At 36.4% G+C, this 19,883-nt stretch overlaps 2 protein-coding genes and 1 long non-coding RNA gene across 3 annotated transcripts in view; 2 read left to right on the top strand and 1 right to left on the bottom strand.

Annotated features, from left to right (window-relative positions):
* Nucleotides 1–19,883, top strand: part of LOC144632334 (uncharacterized) — a 229,078-nt gene that overhangs the window by 53,773 nt on the left and 155,422 nt on the right. The gene's annotated exons all lie outside the window — the stretch shown is intronic.
* LOC144632997 (uncharacterized) lies at nucleotides 1,822–7,248 on the bottom strand. Its single transcript, XM_078491769.1, has 7 exons — nucleotides 7,082–7,248; nucleotides 6,190–6,290; nucleotides 5,520–5,699; nucleotides 4,413–4,799; nucleotides 2,865–2,937; nucleotides 2,430–2,568; nucleotides 1,822–1,987 (listed from the first exon to the last, which is right to left on the bottom strand). Exons 1-7 carry the CDS (start codon nucleotides 7,164–7,166, stop codon nucleotides 1,948–1,950), a joined length of 1,005 nt encoding a protein of 334 aa, XP_078347895.1. The 5' UTR covers nucleotides 7,167–7,248; the 3' UTR covers nucleotides 1,822–1,947.
* Nucleotides 9,483–10,511, top strand: LOC144633602 (uncharacterized). Its single transcript, XR_013567075.1, has 3 exons — nucleotides 9,483–9,584; nucleotides 9,987–10,048; nucleotides 10,406–10,511. It is a non-coding gene; the product is annotated as an uncharacterized LOC144633602 (long non-coding RNA).

Below are 19,883 nucleotides of genomic sequence, written 5' to 3'. Positions count from 1 at the left end.
TATAATCTCCCAGGGGAGCTTACTTATATTTTTTTTAGGGTGGCTTAATTTAGGGCCTCATTGGGGTTAACCGTTAGCCGTAAAACGGCCAAAAATTTAGCCGTTAGACGTAAAAATTGGAAAAATTTAACCGTTAGCCGTATAATATGTTAACCGTAAAAATCGCTCAGTAATTTTAAATAATACTGACCAGATCACTTCATCGTCCCAAAACGGCCTTGAGACCTAAAATACATTTTTCAATATAATGGAAATTAATTTTTAACTTTTCAAAACAATGGAAACTAATTTTTAACTTCTGTTAACCGTAATGAAAATAAATTAACCGTTAGCCGTAAAAGAGCCAAAAATTTTACGGTTAACCGTAAAAGCCACCACCCCATTGAGACCCTCTTAATGGAGAGAAACGGGTGCTTATTAAAATTTGAACTTTCAAGGTCCGTTTATTACTGAGTTTATGACGAGGCTTAGCTTTTTTGCCTTCCCTCTATGCTTTCCCATACTTATTATTTTCAAGTCATTTTTGCCACCGTACGCCTACAACGCACGCCGACCGCCATCTTTTCCTGTTGTCTGTAGGGAAAGTACTGGGGCGAGTCAAGTTTTAAATTTCATTTCCAGGCCCCTTTCGGATCTATATTGCCCGTCGCCATATAATAAACACAATTTAGCCATTCATGATTCTGTTAGATCTTTTTGATGATTTACAAATTGAATAAGACACTAAGTTTTGGACAAATTAGTAAGCATTTTCTTGTTATGGCTACAGTAAGAGAAAAACTTACGATAAAACAACCCGTCTCAATCGTCCTGAATCTTGACTATGCTTTATGATTTTCTGTAGTACTTAATTTCTGTTTTGTACTTTAATTAGTAAGTTGGCCAGTTTCTGATTTTTTTAGAAACTTTAACTTCCACAGCAAATGTTTCAGGCCCTTTTCAGTTGTGCGCCAAGAAAACATATTTGGGGACCAGTGTTTGCGCGACGTTTCGTCACTTGCCCTTAAAGGGGCAGTTATTAAAAGGGGCTAATAGAAAGAACACAGGAAAGAGGGAAAAGAAAACGTGAGATCAAAAATATCGGCCTCAGGAAAAACGTCTTGATAATAGCCTATATATCCACTTAGGTGAACGTGTAATAGATCTGAAAAGTGTTGCATTGTTCCTTTGTTCTACCATGCTGACGTCATGCAAGCCAATGACGGAGTGTCTCTAACAGTTATGCCACCGACACGAAAATATAAACAGGGCTAGAAAAAAATATGACTGAGGCAATGTAAATTAGTAAAAAACAAAAAAATAGTAAATGTTGTTTTAAGTGGTCATGCACTTAGCTTCGAGATAGCTAGTTTAGGCATGCCACTGAAACAGAGGAAACAAATATTTTAAATGAACATAACAAGGTTAAAAATCCCAACTGGCAGGAGGCAGACCAGTTGGCTATATACAAAGCGTGGTCGAGGATTTGATCTCGGGACAACCGAGAGACAAATCCAGCTAATGGCAAGGGCAGATCTTGACTGACTGGGGAACTCCGGATTACAACACCAGTGCCCTAATAAACCACTCGGCCACGCTTGCCTCCTCAGGCAATGTCCATGCTTAAATGATCTTCTTAGGTATATATTTTCTTTCTTCAAAAAACAAAAATAACAAAAACAAAAACAAAAAAAATGACTGAGGCAAGCCTTGGTTTACCTCAAAGCGGCTACGGCCCTGATAAAGCTAGCACTCCCATGTCGTTGGGAAACGGAAGATATTTATGTCCCGTCAGTGCAGATATCACCAAAAAATATAAGGCAAAAATTAGACACTACAAAAGACAATAACACAAAGATATATTTATTGAACATAATTTAAAGTCAGTTTAACATGTGTATTTTTGAGCAACATATAGGAAATCAAAACAAGAATCCCTTGCTTCAGTGTCGACTTTTTCAGAGTGTTCTAGTGACGTTTGCTGTTTCGATCGGCGTGCCTGGCCATTCTATAGAACAGAACAAAAGATCGTATATTAACAATACAGTTAAGAAGTTTTCATCACACATGTTCCCAGGGGAGGGGGGGGGGGGGGAAAAAAATTGCTAGAGTTAAAATAGTTCGGTGAATCGGCCGTAAGGTGCTCTCGTTCAAATTCTTTCAAATGACTAAATGGCAGTTTTCCTTGTTCCCTTCCTATTCGAACTCGTGAGATTCCTTTTATAGACAGCTATTATATACTAGACGTTCTGTTCCCGTTCACTCTATTTGACGCGAAAATTCATGACATCACTGAATGACTGCGCGTACCCACGCAACCCGTTACCAGTGCTTCGCGTTTGTTCGCGTTGGAAGGAGGATACTGCCCGCAGACTATTGGATGCGATCTATGTCAGTCCTACTAAGATAAGTATTTGATGGCTTTCTTTGATTATCCATTTAAAGCTTACCGTATCATTTGGCGCTCGTCCATCATAGCAAACTTCATCAAAGCGAACGAAAAGTAAAGAATGACCCACGTATAGCCAATGTACTCAATAGAGTCCATCCAATTACAGGGCCAAAGCGCCATTAACTTAGACAAGTGTTCTACAAATAAATGAGAATAAAGTTACCCTGGTATTTAGAAATCTTGAACCATTAACACCCTGACGCGATCAGAGCCCAAAATTGGACCTCTCTACCCAGATTCCAACGCGTCTCTCAACGGGTTTACAAAGTTGACATGATATTTCAGATCTTTGCCGGTGAGCAACGTAGCTATCCTTAAGGTTTGCATAGTAAATAAAAACTCAACACTACTGCTTCAGATTTTTGTTGGTGAGTAACGCCGTACGGAGCTATCCTCCTGGCTTACTCAGTAAAGAGTCAATACAACAGCTTACCTCCGATCGTTTTGTAAGTTGCAATACATCCTAACACAGCTGGATGCTCTTCCAAGAATAATGCAGTCTTCAACTTAATAAGATAGGAAAAAGAAATATTTTGTTAGCTTCAGCAACAGAGCCACCTCACTAATTTAAGTAATAACCTTGGCTTTGTTTTTGTAGAGACAACAAAGAGGCACGGTGACTAACTTTATGTTTTTGAGTTCCAGGGAAAGGATTAGTTAGGTACATTACAGACAGATAACAAGAACAACAGTTCCAAATCCTGCGTGGCACTAAAAAATAAAAGTGAAATAAAATTGGTTAAAAGTGCCAAAAATGATTTTTTTTAAACAGAAGTTTCGGGCAGCAGCCCTTCTTCAGTGGTAAATAACGTCGCTGATTAAGTGCACTAAAAAAAAAAATTTTTTAAAAAAAAAAAAAAAAAAAATTTGGCACTTTTATTCCAATTCTATTTCACTCATATTACAGACTGACCGGGAGCCCCCAGAAAGCCCTTACCATTTACCAAGAAAAAGTCACTACGAAATTCCTAACCCGGAAAAAGTCCTTAGTTTGTAAAAAGGCCTTCACACCTCCCCAATACTACTTGAGTACCACCACCCTTCGACTCTAAGTTTGAGTGCCAGCTGTACGTTTGCCTTCATGGGAACGGTCAGGTCAGCGCATCCACGTAAGTTTTTTAAGGTTATTCCACTGAAATGGAACCTGCACTGAGATTTTTGTCACACTTTGCATACTGATTGTTTATTTTGTAAGAACTTAAATTTTGAAATAAAAATGGGTGTGCCCATGCTCGTTTAGGAACAACAGCACCTTGTTTAGACCCAATAAATCCTTATGATATCACCATGATTATAGTCACGATAACTTGCTTTATTTACGTTTCCGACAATTATTTCTTATTCTACACTGAGAATTGGTCCATACTTACTCTCCCGAAAGAAAGTTTCCACTCAATTCAAAACAGCAGAAAAAATGATAGGTCACCGTATTTGTTTGCAAGAAAATGACGACTTACATTTGTAGCGCCCGAAAAAAAAAAAAACGCCATTTTAAATTGCGCGCCCGCTAACCAAGCGTGAAATTATGCGCAGTAGGGATGCGCAATGCAATACTGGGGAATGCCTTTAAGGTGGAGGGGGACAGGGGGGCGGGAGCCCGGAAGAAAAGGGGCGGGAAGTGGGAGGAAAGAGGGCGGAAAGCGGGATTCTTAAGGTGGCGGGAACCGAGAGAAAACGAGTAAAATTTCGCAACATTTTGTTATATTTCGCAATGGACATGGAACACACAGGAGAGAACAGCTACAGAAAGGGACGGGAGGCGAGAGTAAAAGGTACGGGAGGCGGGAGGTTCAGACCCCCCTGCCTCCCCCACTTTAAGGAGAGACTATGTGCTGGGAGGATGAGGTAAGGGAGCTGCTTCTCTGGAGTACACAGAAAACGATGAGTTATAGCGGAAGGGCTTGTCAGTTCTGTATAAGATTTAAATACAATATGTAATGTGTTTCGTCCTATTTTCAACAGACCATCTCTGTCCCCGTACCTTAATATCTCTTTTGCCGTCAATAATAAGCTCGCACAGGCAAATCACAGCTCGTATAAAAGGGCTAACCACCATCCATATCACTTCCAGAACAGCTTCAATCAATTTGATGGGGTCGTCAAATTGTTTGTTGACTTGCTTCTTAAAAGAACTGCAAACGCCTGCCATGGAATTGTATGTCGCCACAATTTTGTTTGCAAGGCTCTTGAATGGCCATGCTATCAAATGTAACACTTTCATCGCTTTCTCTGCCCAAAAATTGTAAACGATCGCCATTTTATTTGCAAGGCTCTTAAATGGCCACATGATCCAATGTAATATCGTCGTTGTATTCGCGCCACTGTCTGCAACTGAGCTGTTATACTCAAGCGAAATTTGAATACCATCCTGCGCAAAATGAAGAGAAAATTAGAAAGAAAATATTGTCTTTTCTCAGTCTCTTTTAAAGCAGACATTTTTTATACTGATTTTCGAACCATTTGTAACTGAAGAGGGAGAAGCAATAAACAAATGATAACGGCAATCAACAGAAGCTCTTATAATTGCATTGAAGCTTTAAGAATCCCAATTCTTCGAACCTCCCTATATCTCGAACAAAAAAACCCCTTCTCTTTAATTTGGATTTTTTTTCACTGATTCAAACACGGCAATTTTACCCTGGATTTCTTAAAACATGCACTTCTCATTTCCCGTAATTGGCATGAAGGCTCGTGAAATCGGGATTTCAATGTTTAATAAACAGGAGCCCCGCAAGTATGAAAGCTGGTTATGTCAACTGAGTGAAATAATCCCAGTGCCCAAGAAAAAGAGGCTTTCAATTTTCATTCTAACTAAAGCAAGCATGCAGTTTCTTAAACAGTTAGGGTGAAAACAGTTTTGACGTGCTTGCATGGTAACTAGTGCAAGTTTTTCCTGGGTTTCTAATTTTAATACATATTGTGTCAGTTTTTGTTCCTCAGAATGGGCAACTGTGTTTAACTTTGCTTTACTCTAGATTTAGTTGGTAATTTAGTTGGTACGGCAAAAGCAAAACAAAATCCGCTTTATGACTTAATCGTAAATCACCCAGTTCATATAAACAGAAAAGATCAAATTATTTAAACTTGCCTTTGTGGTCAATATTTTTCCGTATTCACTCCTTCCAGACCTGTTATCACAATTGACTACTGCCACGTTCAGGGTGAGCATCAAGTTAACTGACCTGACGTGCAGTCCGATAGAGTACCGTGACGGATTATCTGTACCTCTGATAAATTCCTCCTTTGGAGTCAATATTTCATGACTCGCCTATAAAAAATAAAACCAAAATGCTCGAATTCTTTTTGTACAAAAAAAACATACTTACCAAATGGAAATATATTTTTATCGCATTGGTAGAAAAAAAAAACGTTGGTTACCGAAATCCCGTGGCAACAAAGAAGCCCAATAATTGTCCCATAGAGACGTTTGCCACGTGTCATGTGCAACAAGTTTTCTTGCTGCATTTCTCCAGAATCCCACCCCCAGTAGGCTCCTGACACTCGGCCTAACTCGTTCTCTCTTCTTCCTTGAAACTCAGCAGTGAAGCCTTTTCCCTTTATTACCGGCATAATCCAGTCCTGAATAAGGAACATTTTCCAATAGCATAAACTGAAACTGAGGGAACATCAATATTTCTCCGAATTCCACTGGGAGAAAGTCAAATGCCACGGCTGCGCTTCTTGTAAGGATTTAAAGTCGAACTGAACCAAGCCTCAATTAATTTTTATATAGATAAAAAAAAAATAAAAATACTTACATAGTAAGCTTTGATTTTCTCTGTGACCGTTTTAATATCCTCGCTTGCCTTTTCGACCTGCATGCTGATATCGAGGCAGTTACGAGAGTTCAGGCTTGTTCCTAAGTAACAATAGAAAGAAAGTTCTTAGCGCTTTGATGGTGTAACCAGCAAACAGAAACTCATAAAGGGTTTCTGTTTGCTAGTTAAAGATGGGTTTCTATAGCAAATTTAATTGACTTTATGCAAACGAAAAAATACTTCTTCTTCGTAAAGGCTTTATAGCCACTGTCTAGTTCTCAGTATAAAAAAAACCTTTAGCAGCTATCAAAGTGGTGCATTTATAATTTAAAAACACTAACAGATTGCTTATATCTTCCAATTTTGCTGAGAATACTGAAAAAATAATTAACATCACTGTTTTTGGCGCACGCGCGACTAAAAAAGTAACCATGGTAACTAAAGTCCTTTTCCCTTGTTGACAAAATGAAACTTGATCACTGTTTATGAAAGCACGATTAAATAAAAAAAAATTGATCCTTCCCTCCCTACATTATGGCATCTGAATGTTCCAGATTGAGTGAAATTCTTTCCGCAGCATAAAAAACAAATGTGAATTAAGTTAACAATTTTGTTCATTATCTTAATTTTTCCCGCGCTTTTCCCAGTGTAAAGTCACGGAAAGGTTTTTGCGGGTTTTTTCTGGGGTCCTTTCCTTTCGATTTTTGTTAAATTAATCCACAACCTACTAATTTACACACTACTACTAGTGGTATTTACATTTAAAATACTCTAAACGAGCTGTTTAAAGTTGGCCTAATTGACAGAATTATGCTCAGACCTTACCGGATACGCTTTTCAATATCAAGATAATTCTTTAAGCGCAAGTTTCACCACCTCACAGTAGCCTTACCTTTTTGTCCAACGACTTCGCAGTCAGCAAAATTTGAGCAAAAGCAACTCAAAACGCAAAAGACGAGAATTACGGACGTTCTCATTTTCCTGTGCGTTGTTTTTCCAGTTAAATCATTTCGCCCATTGAAACACCGTTCTCGGCTGAAGAAACTCTGAGAGCGCGCGCGCTATTACACAACAAAGGGCACGAACGTTACAAAGGAAAATTTGTAGCTGACGTCAATATTTCCATTTTGCAATTGAAGGAATATTCACCGGACGGCATCTAACACCTGTGCTAGAAAGGTTGTATGTCAAGGTTGTAATAAGTATCTAGGTAAAGGTCGAATCCTACGGCGACAGACTTCAACAATCCCTTCCTGTTACAATTTAGTAATTGTTTTCACTGTTCTAAGAGCTCGCGACAGTTGTCTTGCACGCGCGCTTGGAACGGTGTTGCTTGAAGGCGATGTTACACGGGGCAACTTGCAACAATGTTTTTTTGAGCAACAATGCTGCGCGAAAAATTGAACCTCGTATAACATGGTACCAGGGACGATTTTTTCGCGCAGCTTTTGACTCGGCAACATGTTGCCCCCCCCCCCACAGAAAGTTTTTATTTTCTTTTCTTAAAACTTTTCAAAATACTACTAATAGTTGTATGCTTGGTTACAACTGTATCCGCTTCTTAAAAAGATTTATGCTTCTCTATTTGAATTTTACTTATAAGGATGGCCATGAAAGCTTCCCAGTAGTACTCTTCTTCTTTTCTAGAGGCAGTATAAATATAATGTTTTGCGATAATCAAACAGAGGTTTAAACCAAGTCGACGAGAGAAGTCATTGGTAACACTGTATATGATCGTGTTTTCATCAAGAGTTATTGGCTCAGAGTTTTTGGAATTCCACCAATTAGTAAAATAAGACCAAAAGCTCTTACCTTTCAAACAGGTAGCAAAAAGATGAGTTAGTGTTTGCCTTTCAGAGCATAGATGACATTTATCGGTTTCTTTAAGTGCGTCTCTAAAAAGTGTTGAATTTGTTGGCAGAATGAGCGTGGAAAAGTGTTGCTAAAATGGAATGCATAGTCCGACCACTTTCCGCCGGACATAATCAAATCCCCCACAGGCAGTACAAGTCAGTCTCTGTTACTTTGAGGCCGCGTGACGTAAGCGTCACGGTATGCGCTACTTGATCCCATACATTCACTGTAATTTGTAACGATTGACCTCCAGCTTGAATCAACTGATCGTGAGAAATGCTCCATAAAATACTGAATTTCGCACTCTTTTCATCCCAAACTTTGATCTACTGTAAGCCAGATAAATAAAGTTCACTTACCTTTCATCTTTTACGTGATCTTTTGTGTTTTAAACACTATACAAATATTGGGTCCCTTTGAGTAGCGGTGACTACTATCGAGGAATTCAACGGCCTCAAAACCCAATAAAAAACACAAAATCTTGCTCGCGTTTCAGGAATCCGAACGCTTCACCAATCCCATATATCTATGTTTTGCTGTGTTTTGTGAATTTTTGGGTGATCTTTGAGATTTTTTGGGAGGAGAAGGTTTTCTTAAAAGATATGTTAAATTTTGAGAAATAAGAAATATTGCTGATTTAAAGGAGAAGTTCAGTCCAGAATGGCCGTTTATTTTCTTGACGCAAATAAAAAGTTTACACAAAGATATGTTATTCTCCAAAATTTCAGCCTCCAACGTCCGCTATAACCCTACGAAATCTTTCCCAAAACTCGACAATTAAACGCCGCCATCTTGGAGCTGGTAATGTATGCGTGACGTCAAAGAGCTCAGCCTGAAGTTTGGCGGGAATATTTTAATAGTCGAAACTCCTTGTTTTTTGTATTTTTTTGAAGCTCTGTTTGAGCAAAATGGAGATGCACTAAACAGGCATTTTGACAAACAAAAGCCACTACCGAAGTCCAACGATATAAATGCTTAAAAAACACAATTAGTAAACTTAAGAGATATTTTTCCTCGATAAAGAGTACCTCCTTTGCTTTGATAATGAACTGTTTAACTGAAAAGAATTTATACTATTGATTTTGATTTCTTTTCAATTCTTTTACCAAGAATGCTTTAAACCTTAGAATCATTGGCGTTTTGGGTTTGAAGATTTTATTATTTTATCATCCGATTTTTTTTATTATTTCTAGTTTTATCTCAGTAACAGAGTCGTCTTGATGCCAGTAACCTCTCATGCAACCAGTAAATTTGAATTACAAATAAGTGTCTAATTATTCATATCGTTCCGACACCTTTGCACGCGGTAAATTCAATGCAAGAAACAAGATGAAGTACTGAAAGCTTTCCCCTCAAGCTTTCCCAATCTTCGTTGAAATCACCGTTTGTGTCATGGATACTGCCCTTTCAAGTCTGTAAACTATCGCTGTTGAAGGAGAATGCTCAAATACTTGGTTCTGAGATGTAAACACGTCAGTGTCGAAAGAATCCAATACAGTGGCAGACCGCAAATTGCGCGAAGCTTCTTGTTCGCTTTCGAGGTACGTTTTACTATATATTTTCACATTGCGGTCACATCGCTCCATGGTTATATATATATTATATATTTTGTTACAAACAAGTATTTAGCCCAGTTAGACTCTTTGCACTGTATGAACCCTCTAGCATTTGGAATTGACTTTAAACTAGCTACTATTCGAAATAATTTTATAATTATTTCTCTGACGTCTGTGATACAAAACAGGAAAATTATACGAGGGAGAGTTGTTCAAGTTAATGTAAAATAGTTATAATCTTGTCAACATGGATGAGTTTACTGGAAGTGGTTTCTTCAATGCAAGGGATAAATAGTCCGACCTGCATGGGATTATTCTAAAAATTCTAGTCCTATTCTGAAATTTAAACATGGTGATGTTTAATTGTACGTTTGTTTTTCATAACAGGTTATAACGGAACAATTGGGTGATCGGCTGCTGAGTCTTGGAGTCTTGACTTCATTTAAAGAGTAAGTAGAGAGTTTTGTTCCTGCTATTAAACGTTTTGCCTATGTTACTCGTAGTTAAGACAAAATATACGTAAAGAAAATCGGCTTGCAAGTTCTTGTATTTGCTTCGTGTTTGGATCGTTAGCGAGAAGCTAATAAATATGGTCTCAATCGTGATTTTCGCTAGAAAATCTGGTGCAAGCAGGGAGTTCCAGGATACCTCTCTGGCCGCCTTTGAGTAGCTTGCTGTAAATGGATATTTTAGGTCATTTTAAAACAAGAAATCACTAGTCGTGATGCAACTTCAGTATACATGGTTTTCAACTTGAGGATCTTTTTTGCACATTTATTAATCTTTATTTCTGTTTTTCTCATCAGGCGAATATGCAGCAGTGAGCAGTTATGTAATATAAGCTATCACTGAGGATTTAAAGATTGAATCCGGAAGGAAAAGAAATCGGCGATGGTTCAGTCATCACTGGCACAACACATTTCTTTACAGGTTAGCAGATGTTGCTTAATTAAACGCCAGACCTGTTCTCTCGACACCATTTGAATTTGGCGCAAGGAAATAAAATATAGACTCTAGCCAATTGTCCAGTATACGCAAAATTAAAAGTATTATATCAAGAAGTACTGAGTACTGTATAAAAAGTTTTTCATGAACGTATAACGAACATACTACATGTACAAACGCCCAAATGAGGTCGAGATAATTGGGCTAGCTACTGTTTTACTGATTTAGCTTATAATATAATAAATGGGGGGGGGGGGGACCTTTAGGGTTTTTTATGTTGTGGTACAGAATTCGTAGATAGATCTAGATCGTTTATGATTCGTCGCAGTTGACAGTAGCAATCTCCATACAGCGTGTACAAGCAGAGGTTGTAGAACCAGCCATTTTCGAGAACATTTACTAAACTCTCTGACTTATATAATAAACAAAGCTCACATAACCGGACATTTTCGAGAAAATTGACTAAGCTTTTTGATTTTTACAACAAATAAACCTTATTACGCACGTTGACTAAACTTTCTAACTTGTATAACAAAACAAAATTTATTGAACCGGCATTTTTTAGAACATCGACCAAACTTTGATTTGTATAACAAACAGACCCTACAGAACAGGTCATTTTAAATGGCAACGAGTAAACTCATTGACTTTTATATAAAAACAACTAACCTTATAAAAAAAAGACATTTTCATGAACGTCGATTGAGCTCCCAGACTTAGGTAACAAACAAAACTTATACAACGGGCACTTTTCAAGGTCTTTAAGAACAATGACTTAAACACGGCAGTGAATATGCCTACACTACAACCCTGGCCAAAAAATTTGGAACACTTTGCATTTTCTCCACTGAAAACACCAATGCAATGTCGTCCCCCAGAATACTTCTGAGTGTCATCAGTCAAAATGTCTTGAGCATCTTCATGGTTGCTTGGTCTTAAACATTGTTCGGGGTGTAAAGACCTTTGCGAGACAATTGTCTGAGCGTAAATTATCAATTATTTTCCATTTCCACCGAAGAAAGTTACAAAAGAGGGAACGAAGTGTCCCTGAACCTTTTGGCCAGGGTTGTAGTGCAGGGTGACGCAGCTACTTTAACTGTCGCTTTCGGCAAGTTTGTAATAGTTTTGGCAAAATTAGTCAAAGTATTGATAAATATATATTGTTATCACAAGGAAAGAATTTAAATCGCCAGCTAGGTTGTATTGTCTTTATGAAGTGCAAATTGCCAGAGCTAACAAAGCATGTGGAAATCAGTTTTTCGCTCAAATAATGTATCGGTCGAGTTTAAAAATCAAAAATCACCTGATAATATCAATGAATGATCAATCCAAACAAACAAGTTAAGGCAATTGCCGAAATAACAAACGAAAAATTGTATTGATTTTGAATACATTCTCCTAACTGTTGGTATTAGAAATGTATAAAATCAGTAAAGAGGATTTGCATGTTGATATTAGGAATTGAAGGGATTAAATTAAGGCTTAAGATTGTGGAGGGTCCTGAAGGGGGAGGGGGGAGGGGTATATAAAATCCTATTTCTCATCTCAAACTTTGCCCAAATCTCATTTCCCAGCCTGTTGTTTTCCTGATTTGCCAAATCCCATTCCCAGTTCTATTGTTTATTTGTTTGCGTGACCAAATCGCAGTCCCAGTGACCTAAATCCTATTTTCGAACTGAAAATTTGCCCAAATCCCAGTTCCCATTTTACCACTTCAGGCCCCTCATTGTGGGCAGCGTAGAATACCAGGGACATTTCCCAGGGTGTCAGGGCACGTATCGCTGCTACCTGTCCCCACTACATACATTTTCTTGTGTGGGTATGTGTTGTGATTTTGTTGCTGCGAAATACCCTTTGTTTGTCAGCGCTTTATGACAGTATTAAATATGTGCCACTAGAATTCTACAAATGATTCAGTTTCTCTGGAAACTGTCTTACTGGAGTGAGCCTTGTTAATTTAGAACATGAGTAGGTGTCCATAGGGAATGGGGTGTTGGGGGGAGAGGATATTTTGTACCTTGGAAAACCGGAACTATTTTAAAGTTTTTTTTTTAACAAAAAATTACTAAGGAAGCTCTAATGAGGTTGTTTTTGCATCTTTCACGCAGACGTCCCAAGCAAGTATTCGTTCAAGTATCGCTCTCGGATAACTGTGGTTGAAACCTGTTACTTCAAGTTGAGGTAAGAACTCTACTATTTTCCCAAAGATATAATTAGTTATAATTGTTTATTCTAATTAAGATCGTTGGGGGATGAGGTGGGGTCATAAAAGTTTGCTGTTGTACTGCAAAGAAACACAACTTCATGCCATTCGGAGTGCAATTGGAATTATAAAAAAAAAAAACATTTGAGGGTTCTTATGAGACGATTTTCCCAAAATGTACTCCTTCCATCTTTGCTTTTCCATTTTTGCTACCAGTTGATGAAGCAAGCCGATTTCTGACCATAAAACTATCTCAAAATGTTTTATAGCTTGCAGTGAATTGGTTCGTACGGGTGCGCCCGATTTTACACGTTGATTACAATATTGGTTTCAGTGATTGATTGGTATGATTGATTTATTAAGTGATTGATTTATTTATGAATATTCGATTGATTGATTGATTGATTGATTACTGGTCGGTGATTTATCGTTAAACTTGTGATGCGTGTTCCATGTCTTTCTCAGCCTTCTAAGTTCTAATGTTTTTTGGTGAACATGGCACGAAATTCAGTGTTTGTATGGAAACCCAATTTCAGTCTTTTCTGAAAAGTTTCAGGTTAATTTCAACATTTATAAGAAACATTCTAGTCAAATTTGATAGATGTTTGCGATTATAAGGGAACAAGTGTTTTTTTATCCTGATTTGTGTTGAGTTATAAACATTGCTCTAGAAAATGATCTCTCAGAAAGTTTCTTCCAAAGAGAGAGGCTTTATCAAGCACTTGGTAGTGAAAGAGATATGTAATGCAACTACTAAAAATAGACCCCATTTTTCTAAATGGCGTTTTATTTGTTGTTCATTTCAGGGTGTCTACAGCCGTGTTTGAAAAAGTAGAAGACCAAGGGAATGGACATTGAAAAGGACAAGAACAAGGACATGGAAATTTACGAAGACAGGAGAAGCGACTGTTTTTACATTTATAAGGTATAATTATGATTAGAGTTTGAAAACAGCAGCTTGTTTTGAAAACAAGAAGGCGCGCACTATAAAAGGAGGCTTCCCGGGGAATTTTTCTTCAAATTTTCTTACTCAAAATTGTTTCTCTTGGGGTAAACTTGCCGCTAAACCGAGTAAGGACTAATCAAGAATTTTGATCATTATCTTCTTGGATATTTCTGTTTCCAGAAAATAGGAACGACAAAGGAAGATCAAATTTAAATGTCATATTTTGTTATCACAAATTTGTAGCTTGGGTGTTTACACAAAACGACAAAGAAGTGCAATTTAATATCATTGAAAGCAGAAGTCGTCGTATTGTATTAGATCTTTTCATTGTTGAATTCACATGATTCGATCACACGTTGCTGAGATCACAAGAAGACTTTAAGGAATTGTAAAGTTTTTGGTTTGCAGTGATGTTTACACAGCGATTTAGCAAAGGAATATCAAAGTTTTTCTTTTTCTTTTTCTGACCTGCTAAGAAAGCATTACAAAGTGTTTAATTAGGATCAAAAAATTTAATCATCATCTCTTTGGAATTCGGTTGCAAGGCATAGAAAGCAAAGGAAGATCTAATTTAAATTCAAAATTCGGTCACTACAAATTATGTGCTTGTTTACGTTGCTTTTCTGCAAAATTCCGTAATTCCAGCTCGTTGAAAACAAAAGTCGTATTGTATAAGATCTTCTTCACGTCTTGCCAAAACTGTTCAAAAAGGCTTTTAGAAATTTTAAAAGTTTAAGATTCATAACGAACTTGCAAAGGAATATAAAGTTTTTCACATTCTCAAACTTCACGTGCAAAAACAAATTGCAAATCTTTTAGAAGTTCTTGGGCGGCCAGTCCCTTTTATAGTGCGCTTATATTTACAACGCTTTCAAGAACAAGAAATGGAGATTCCAGTATAAATTGTAAACTCAAAATTATTTTTTCCCACAACGTAGATTTATCAGAAAAAAACTCAAGCTTAGTGTATGTTTTGGTAGTTAAATAATCTTAAACATATGGACCTTTTCGAGTATCTACGAGTTTGGTTTGTAAGTTGTTTAATTACGTTCCAATAATATTTTAAAACTGTTTCTTAAATGACCAGGTCAAAGACGTCGTTTTATACTGGAATCTCTTTTCTGTCGCAAGCTGGAAACATTTTGTTCGCAAGATTTTGCTTTTTTGTTTCTTGAATTTGGACGAATTTTTCGAACTAATTCAGATTTGGTTGTGATTTTTTTGAGATTTCATAAAGATTTGCTCAAATTTAAAAGTTTTGTTAGGATGAATTGTATATTATCTCAGCCGAAACAGAAAGTTGTAGATATTGCCAAGTTTATTTATTAAAGTTAATTTTAAAAATAATTCACCATAGTTCGCGCGTTTATTGAACACTGTTTAATTTTTTTTTAAAAAAATTGTTTCCATGGTAATCGCTGTTCAAAAAATTTAATTTTTCCCGCCAAAAAACTTAGAAAAATACGGGCGCTTAAAATACGCATGCGCTAATTTTTTAAAAAATATATATGGGAGTTGGTAACTTCCGGTTTAAAATTTGTTCATTTTCCCGCCAGAATACTTAGAAAAATACTGGCGCTCAAAATACGCATGCGCCGATTTTTTTTAAAAAATATTATTCATTACTATTCTATTAACTAAGTATTTAGTTGAAATCAATAATAACAAGTTGTTATTTAAAGTGTAAATTCTCTTTATTGTACATGTGCAAAATTGATTCAATAAAAATTCAAATGTTTTATTCAATATCTTTCACTATTAACTTAATTAATTAAGTGAAAAGCAATTAATTTTTAATTAAAAAAATGTTCACAAGTTTTTGTCCCTCTATATACTAAGACTTTTGGCGGGAAAATTTGAAAAAATTTGCACAGCGTTTCCCCTAACAACTTTTTAGACAAAAAAAATTAAAGGGGTGACCCTTGAAATAATTTCCCGCCAAAAATTAATACAACTTCCCGTACAAAACTTTGTCATTTTTTTTTACATTTTCGTTGTTTTAGTGAAAGTTTTGGCCAATTTAAAATTGTGTTCATGCTTTCCGAGAGCTTTTTATGTACGAGATGTTGTATTTTTAATTATAAAATACAGACCACTTTGCAATTCTTCGCCATTTTGAACAAGATACAAACATGGCGTCAAAATATAGTGTTTATATGGGAACCCAGTGACAAATAATTTCTGTACAATATGATTTCTGACATATCTACTGACCGTAAACTTAAGAGGATCGACAAAAGACACTTTACTGATCAAATTTGAGAGATGGAGATGTACTAGTAAGCAGTGCAGTTTTCTTAACATTTGTCTGTAACAGTTGTAACCTCAAACATGATCAGTAAACTATTTTGCCGGATTTCTCAAGTTTTCAGACAGTTAATATTCCAGAACTCAAATCTTACAGAAACTATTTGACATCAGATTACCACACAAACACTGTAGTTTACGCCATGTGTGTACCACATTCAAAATGGCTGAAATAATCGTGAAGTGATCTTGAGCACAAAATGGCAAGCCATCTTCAATTTTGGTAAATAAATCTGATTTAAATGAACTATAACAAAGTCCGAATTTCGTTTAAAACGCAAAAATGCTTTGCCAGTTAGAATTTTTCTGTCCGATAACTAAACAGACGCGATCTTAAATGTATTTGAATTTTGTTTGCCTGCCATTTTACGCTTGTTGAAAATTTCAAATCAGATATCAACATATTACATGGGACAAAGTCGGCAAAAAGCGATCGAAAGATAATTGTTATTTTTAATTTGCCAGTCAAATTGGAACATTAAATCATATCCCTACAAAACTTTCATTATTTCTGTTTTCGCTTTTTGGAAAAAAATGTCCAATTTAAAAACAACATTTTGTTTATTGCCAGATTTTGTCCCAAGAAACAATCGATATAAGATTAACCGAGCTTCGACTTACAAAGCAATGTCATGTTCTATCTTAGTTCTGTAAAACTGGAGTCTTATTATAATTTTTTAAAATTCTGTGCAAAAGCGCGCGCGCGACCCGTTTTACTTGAAAATGTCGATATTCAAAATATTGCCTAATTTTGTGTTTCATTTCAGGCAATGTTTGCTTTGTTATATTTGAAGTGGCTCCTATTTCACTACTCGTTCGACGATGTTTGATTTATCTCTTCTAAGCAGACATTGCTTTGCAATCAAATACTACCCAGTTCAAGAGTCGCAAGAATATGAGGAGCTTTCCATAGACTTTGTTCCAATAATGAACAAGTTTAGGAGAAAGAACAAACCGTTTTTGCATTTTCAACGATCAAGTAAAAAGTATAAAGTTCAAAAAATTCTCTGATAGATCCGATTAATTTTCAAATTAATTTTCAAGATTTGTTATAAATGAAAAGCTCCTCAAATTCGTGCAACATGAACTCGTGTTGAATCAGGGTAGCACATAAGGTAACGAAAAAGGAAAATCATTTAAGGTGGCACTGTCAAGTTTAAAAGAAGCTTAGAGAAAAAACATCGATACACAACAAATTTTTAAAATTTTGAATATTCACAATTACGCGGTTCACAATTGAAATTTTGACGGAGCCTTTGGTAAAATTTGGGATTTTACAAAACCCATGATATATCATGTTTACAAACAATTGTTTGCTAGTTTAAATTTGCCCGTGAGCTCAAAATAAGATCAATTTAGCAAATGATTTGAACGTAGAAATATCAGTAGGCAGTGAGTTCTTTTATTGTAATGGAGTGAGTGAGTGAGGTTCGTCCTGAAAAGACTGTCGTCGGTTTCGATCTTCGTCTATTGTTAGTCAAATTTGTATTGGTTGTTTCAAGTCGAAGTTGGTTCATTTACGTCGTAAACAAGTTGCTTGTAAGGTGCAAGTAATTGTTGGCATCAGTTGCTAGGTGACTGCTCTGCAAGTGAAGCAGCTTTCGTTTTTTACTATATGTAATGCAGTTAGCAGAGTGCCAGTCATTCTTTTTGGCTTGTCAATCGATGTGATCGCTTGTGTTTTGTTTGTTTGTTTGTTTGTTTACAGTTCGCTCGTTATGTTAAGTTAATTGCGTGTTCATGATGTCCATGTCTCTCCGGGCTAGGTAGTCTGACAGCCGGATCTTTTGACGTTGCTAGATTATTGTTGCTAAAGAAAGACATGTCAGGTCACTGTAAGTCTGCGTTGAAGTCGTCTTGTAAAAACATACTAAAACCCGTCCGATGTGTCGATCATAAATCAGTTGCGCTCGTCTCGTCAAAGTCTGGTCAAGTCGAAGGTTGTACTGTAATTGGTTTAGTAATACGTCGTTGTGTTTCGGCCAATGAATTCCTGATTGGCGTAGTGAACATTTGGCATAAAAAACGAAATCTTTGCTAAGAGACGCTAATTATGTTGTAATTTTGTTTCGTTGATTTTGGGAAATTTCATTTTGGAAAGTTCGCAAACTAGCCGTCAAAAACATATGAAAAATTTTAACATAAATGTGAATAAAACAGTTGTTTACTTTAAAATAAATGGTTTGTTTGTTTACTGATTGAGGTAATTGGAATCACGATATAAAATTCACAGTGTACTTATGAAAGCTAAATTGCTTACAGTCTTCTCTATGGATATTTGGCTATAATAATTCTTAGTAACGTATTTGTTGGTCAAAATTCACTTTCATTGGCAATTTGGCATTTGTAAAAAAGAGATAAAACATGTTATACCGTCCTTCGCAATTGGAAAAGATTGTTTGTTTTTTTTTTCCAGATTTTTTTGATCAAACACTCCTTCATTAAACTTGCAGTGCCACTTAAATTATCATCCACTACTGTATTTTGTATCACGAATTTCATGTTGAGCGATCACTTCAACAATTTGAAATTATAATGGATTAATACCGAGTAATCAATTGTCATTAAAAAAGTATTAAAACACAGTCCAAAAAAAAACAAAAAAACAAATAACACCCGTGTTTACAACGTAAAATCGCGATCTAATTGTCATAATTTTATTGCGTCGACTTCGTGTGCTGTGATCGCTCAAGCTGGAAATTCAGACAAAACTAAGTGTTGTTCCAAAAACATGGCGGCGAGTTCACGTTTGCAACTGCATTGGTTTTTTAAAACACTTTACGCCCGAACCTCGATACATTTCTTGGAACAGTAGTCCTAAAAATAATTTGATAATACATCAAGACAATTTCTGCTGGTTTACAATTTTTGTTTTTTTGTCACCGATTTGCTCGACATTAATATTGAAAGCAGAAATTAATTTTTGATCACAACAGAGTATTCAAGGCCACCATGTTTCAGGAACGCACTGTTAAAGTTAAACTAAATTCTTATCTCTATACTGCCGTCTTCCCTTGTGATCGATGATCCAGTGTATTTCCCTTTGTTTGCACCCTTCCCTGTAGTCGCTCTTTGTTATTTTTCTGGAAAGACAACAGAGAAAAAAAAGATGAGTAAAATGCACATAGAACCGTGAGAATAACTGAATTCTACCTACTAGGTAAAGAAGCAAGTTCATGGCAACTTTTTCAATTTTTGGCTTTGATTAGAAACTCCAACTACAAAAATTATTTAGAAGATATTAGCAACGTAATGAACGAATAACAAGACCACGACTTCGTACAAATTAGCGTGAATTTGATCCATACATTCATGTCCTTTGATATAACGATTTTCACGCGATCTAGTATCAATTTTTGCCCACTTTTGTCCATCCACACTCCTCTGCGACTCCTTAGAACGTCTTTCGCGTTTCTTAGCCGTTTCATGCAATTTTGATTTTAACAGTAGTTTAAAAATTACAGAACTACCCGAAACACCATGCAACATGCAACTTCATTAAACGTAAATTGAAGCGAATGTTTGATAAAGAACAGCGCGGTGAAAGTTTTGTTCGCACCGGTGCACATGTTCAGGACAAAATTTGAAATGACAGAAAACAACAAATTGCGATTGAAGTAAAATATTTTGCTTATTCGTAAAAGCAACGCAACGCGCCAAGTTGTTTTGTCCCCCCCTTCTCCGCTTTCGCGTAAGTTTTTTGTGCTAACAAACATTTTCTGACACAAGAGCAAAAATGGCCAAGCATACTATTTTTCGCATTAAACAGCTTGTTGAACTTGGAGGGCAGACATACATAACTTTTAGCTGATATTAACCCAACGAGACCGAAACAAAGCTTAGTGGTAAGACCACGTGCAAACTGTCGCCCCCGAGTAGCGTA

Source organism: Oculina patagonica, chromosome 12 (genome assembly GCF_052425735.1).
Source record: "Oculina patagonica isolate OP01 chromosome 12, crgOcupat, whole genome shotgun sequence".
In the NCBI taxonomy this organism is placed as follows: domain Eukaryota; kingdom Metazoa; phylum Cnidaria; class Anthozoa; order Scleractinia; family Oculinidae; genus Oculina; species Oculina patagonica.
Note: the sequence above shows the minus strand (reverse complement) of the source record. Positions and strands in the feature narration are given on the sequence as shown.

Excerpts from the sequence above, each read along its gene's own strand:
- LOC144632997 (XM_078491769.1), bottom strand. The coding sequence starts at position 7,166 with ATGAGAACGTCCGTAATTCTCGTCTTTTGCGTTTTGAGTTGCTTTTGC. Across the intron at positions 2,938-4,412 it reads ACGGCAAAAGAGATATTAAG|TTGAAGACTGCATTATTCTT; the intron begins GTACGGGGACAG and ends TATCTTATTAAG. Across the intron at positions 2,569-2,864 it reads AACTTACAAAACGATCGGAG|AACACTTGTCTAAGTTAATG; the intron begins GTAAGCTGTTGT and ends ATTTATTTGTAG.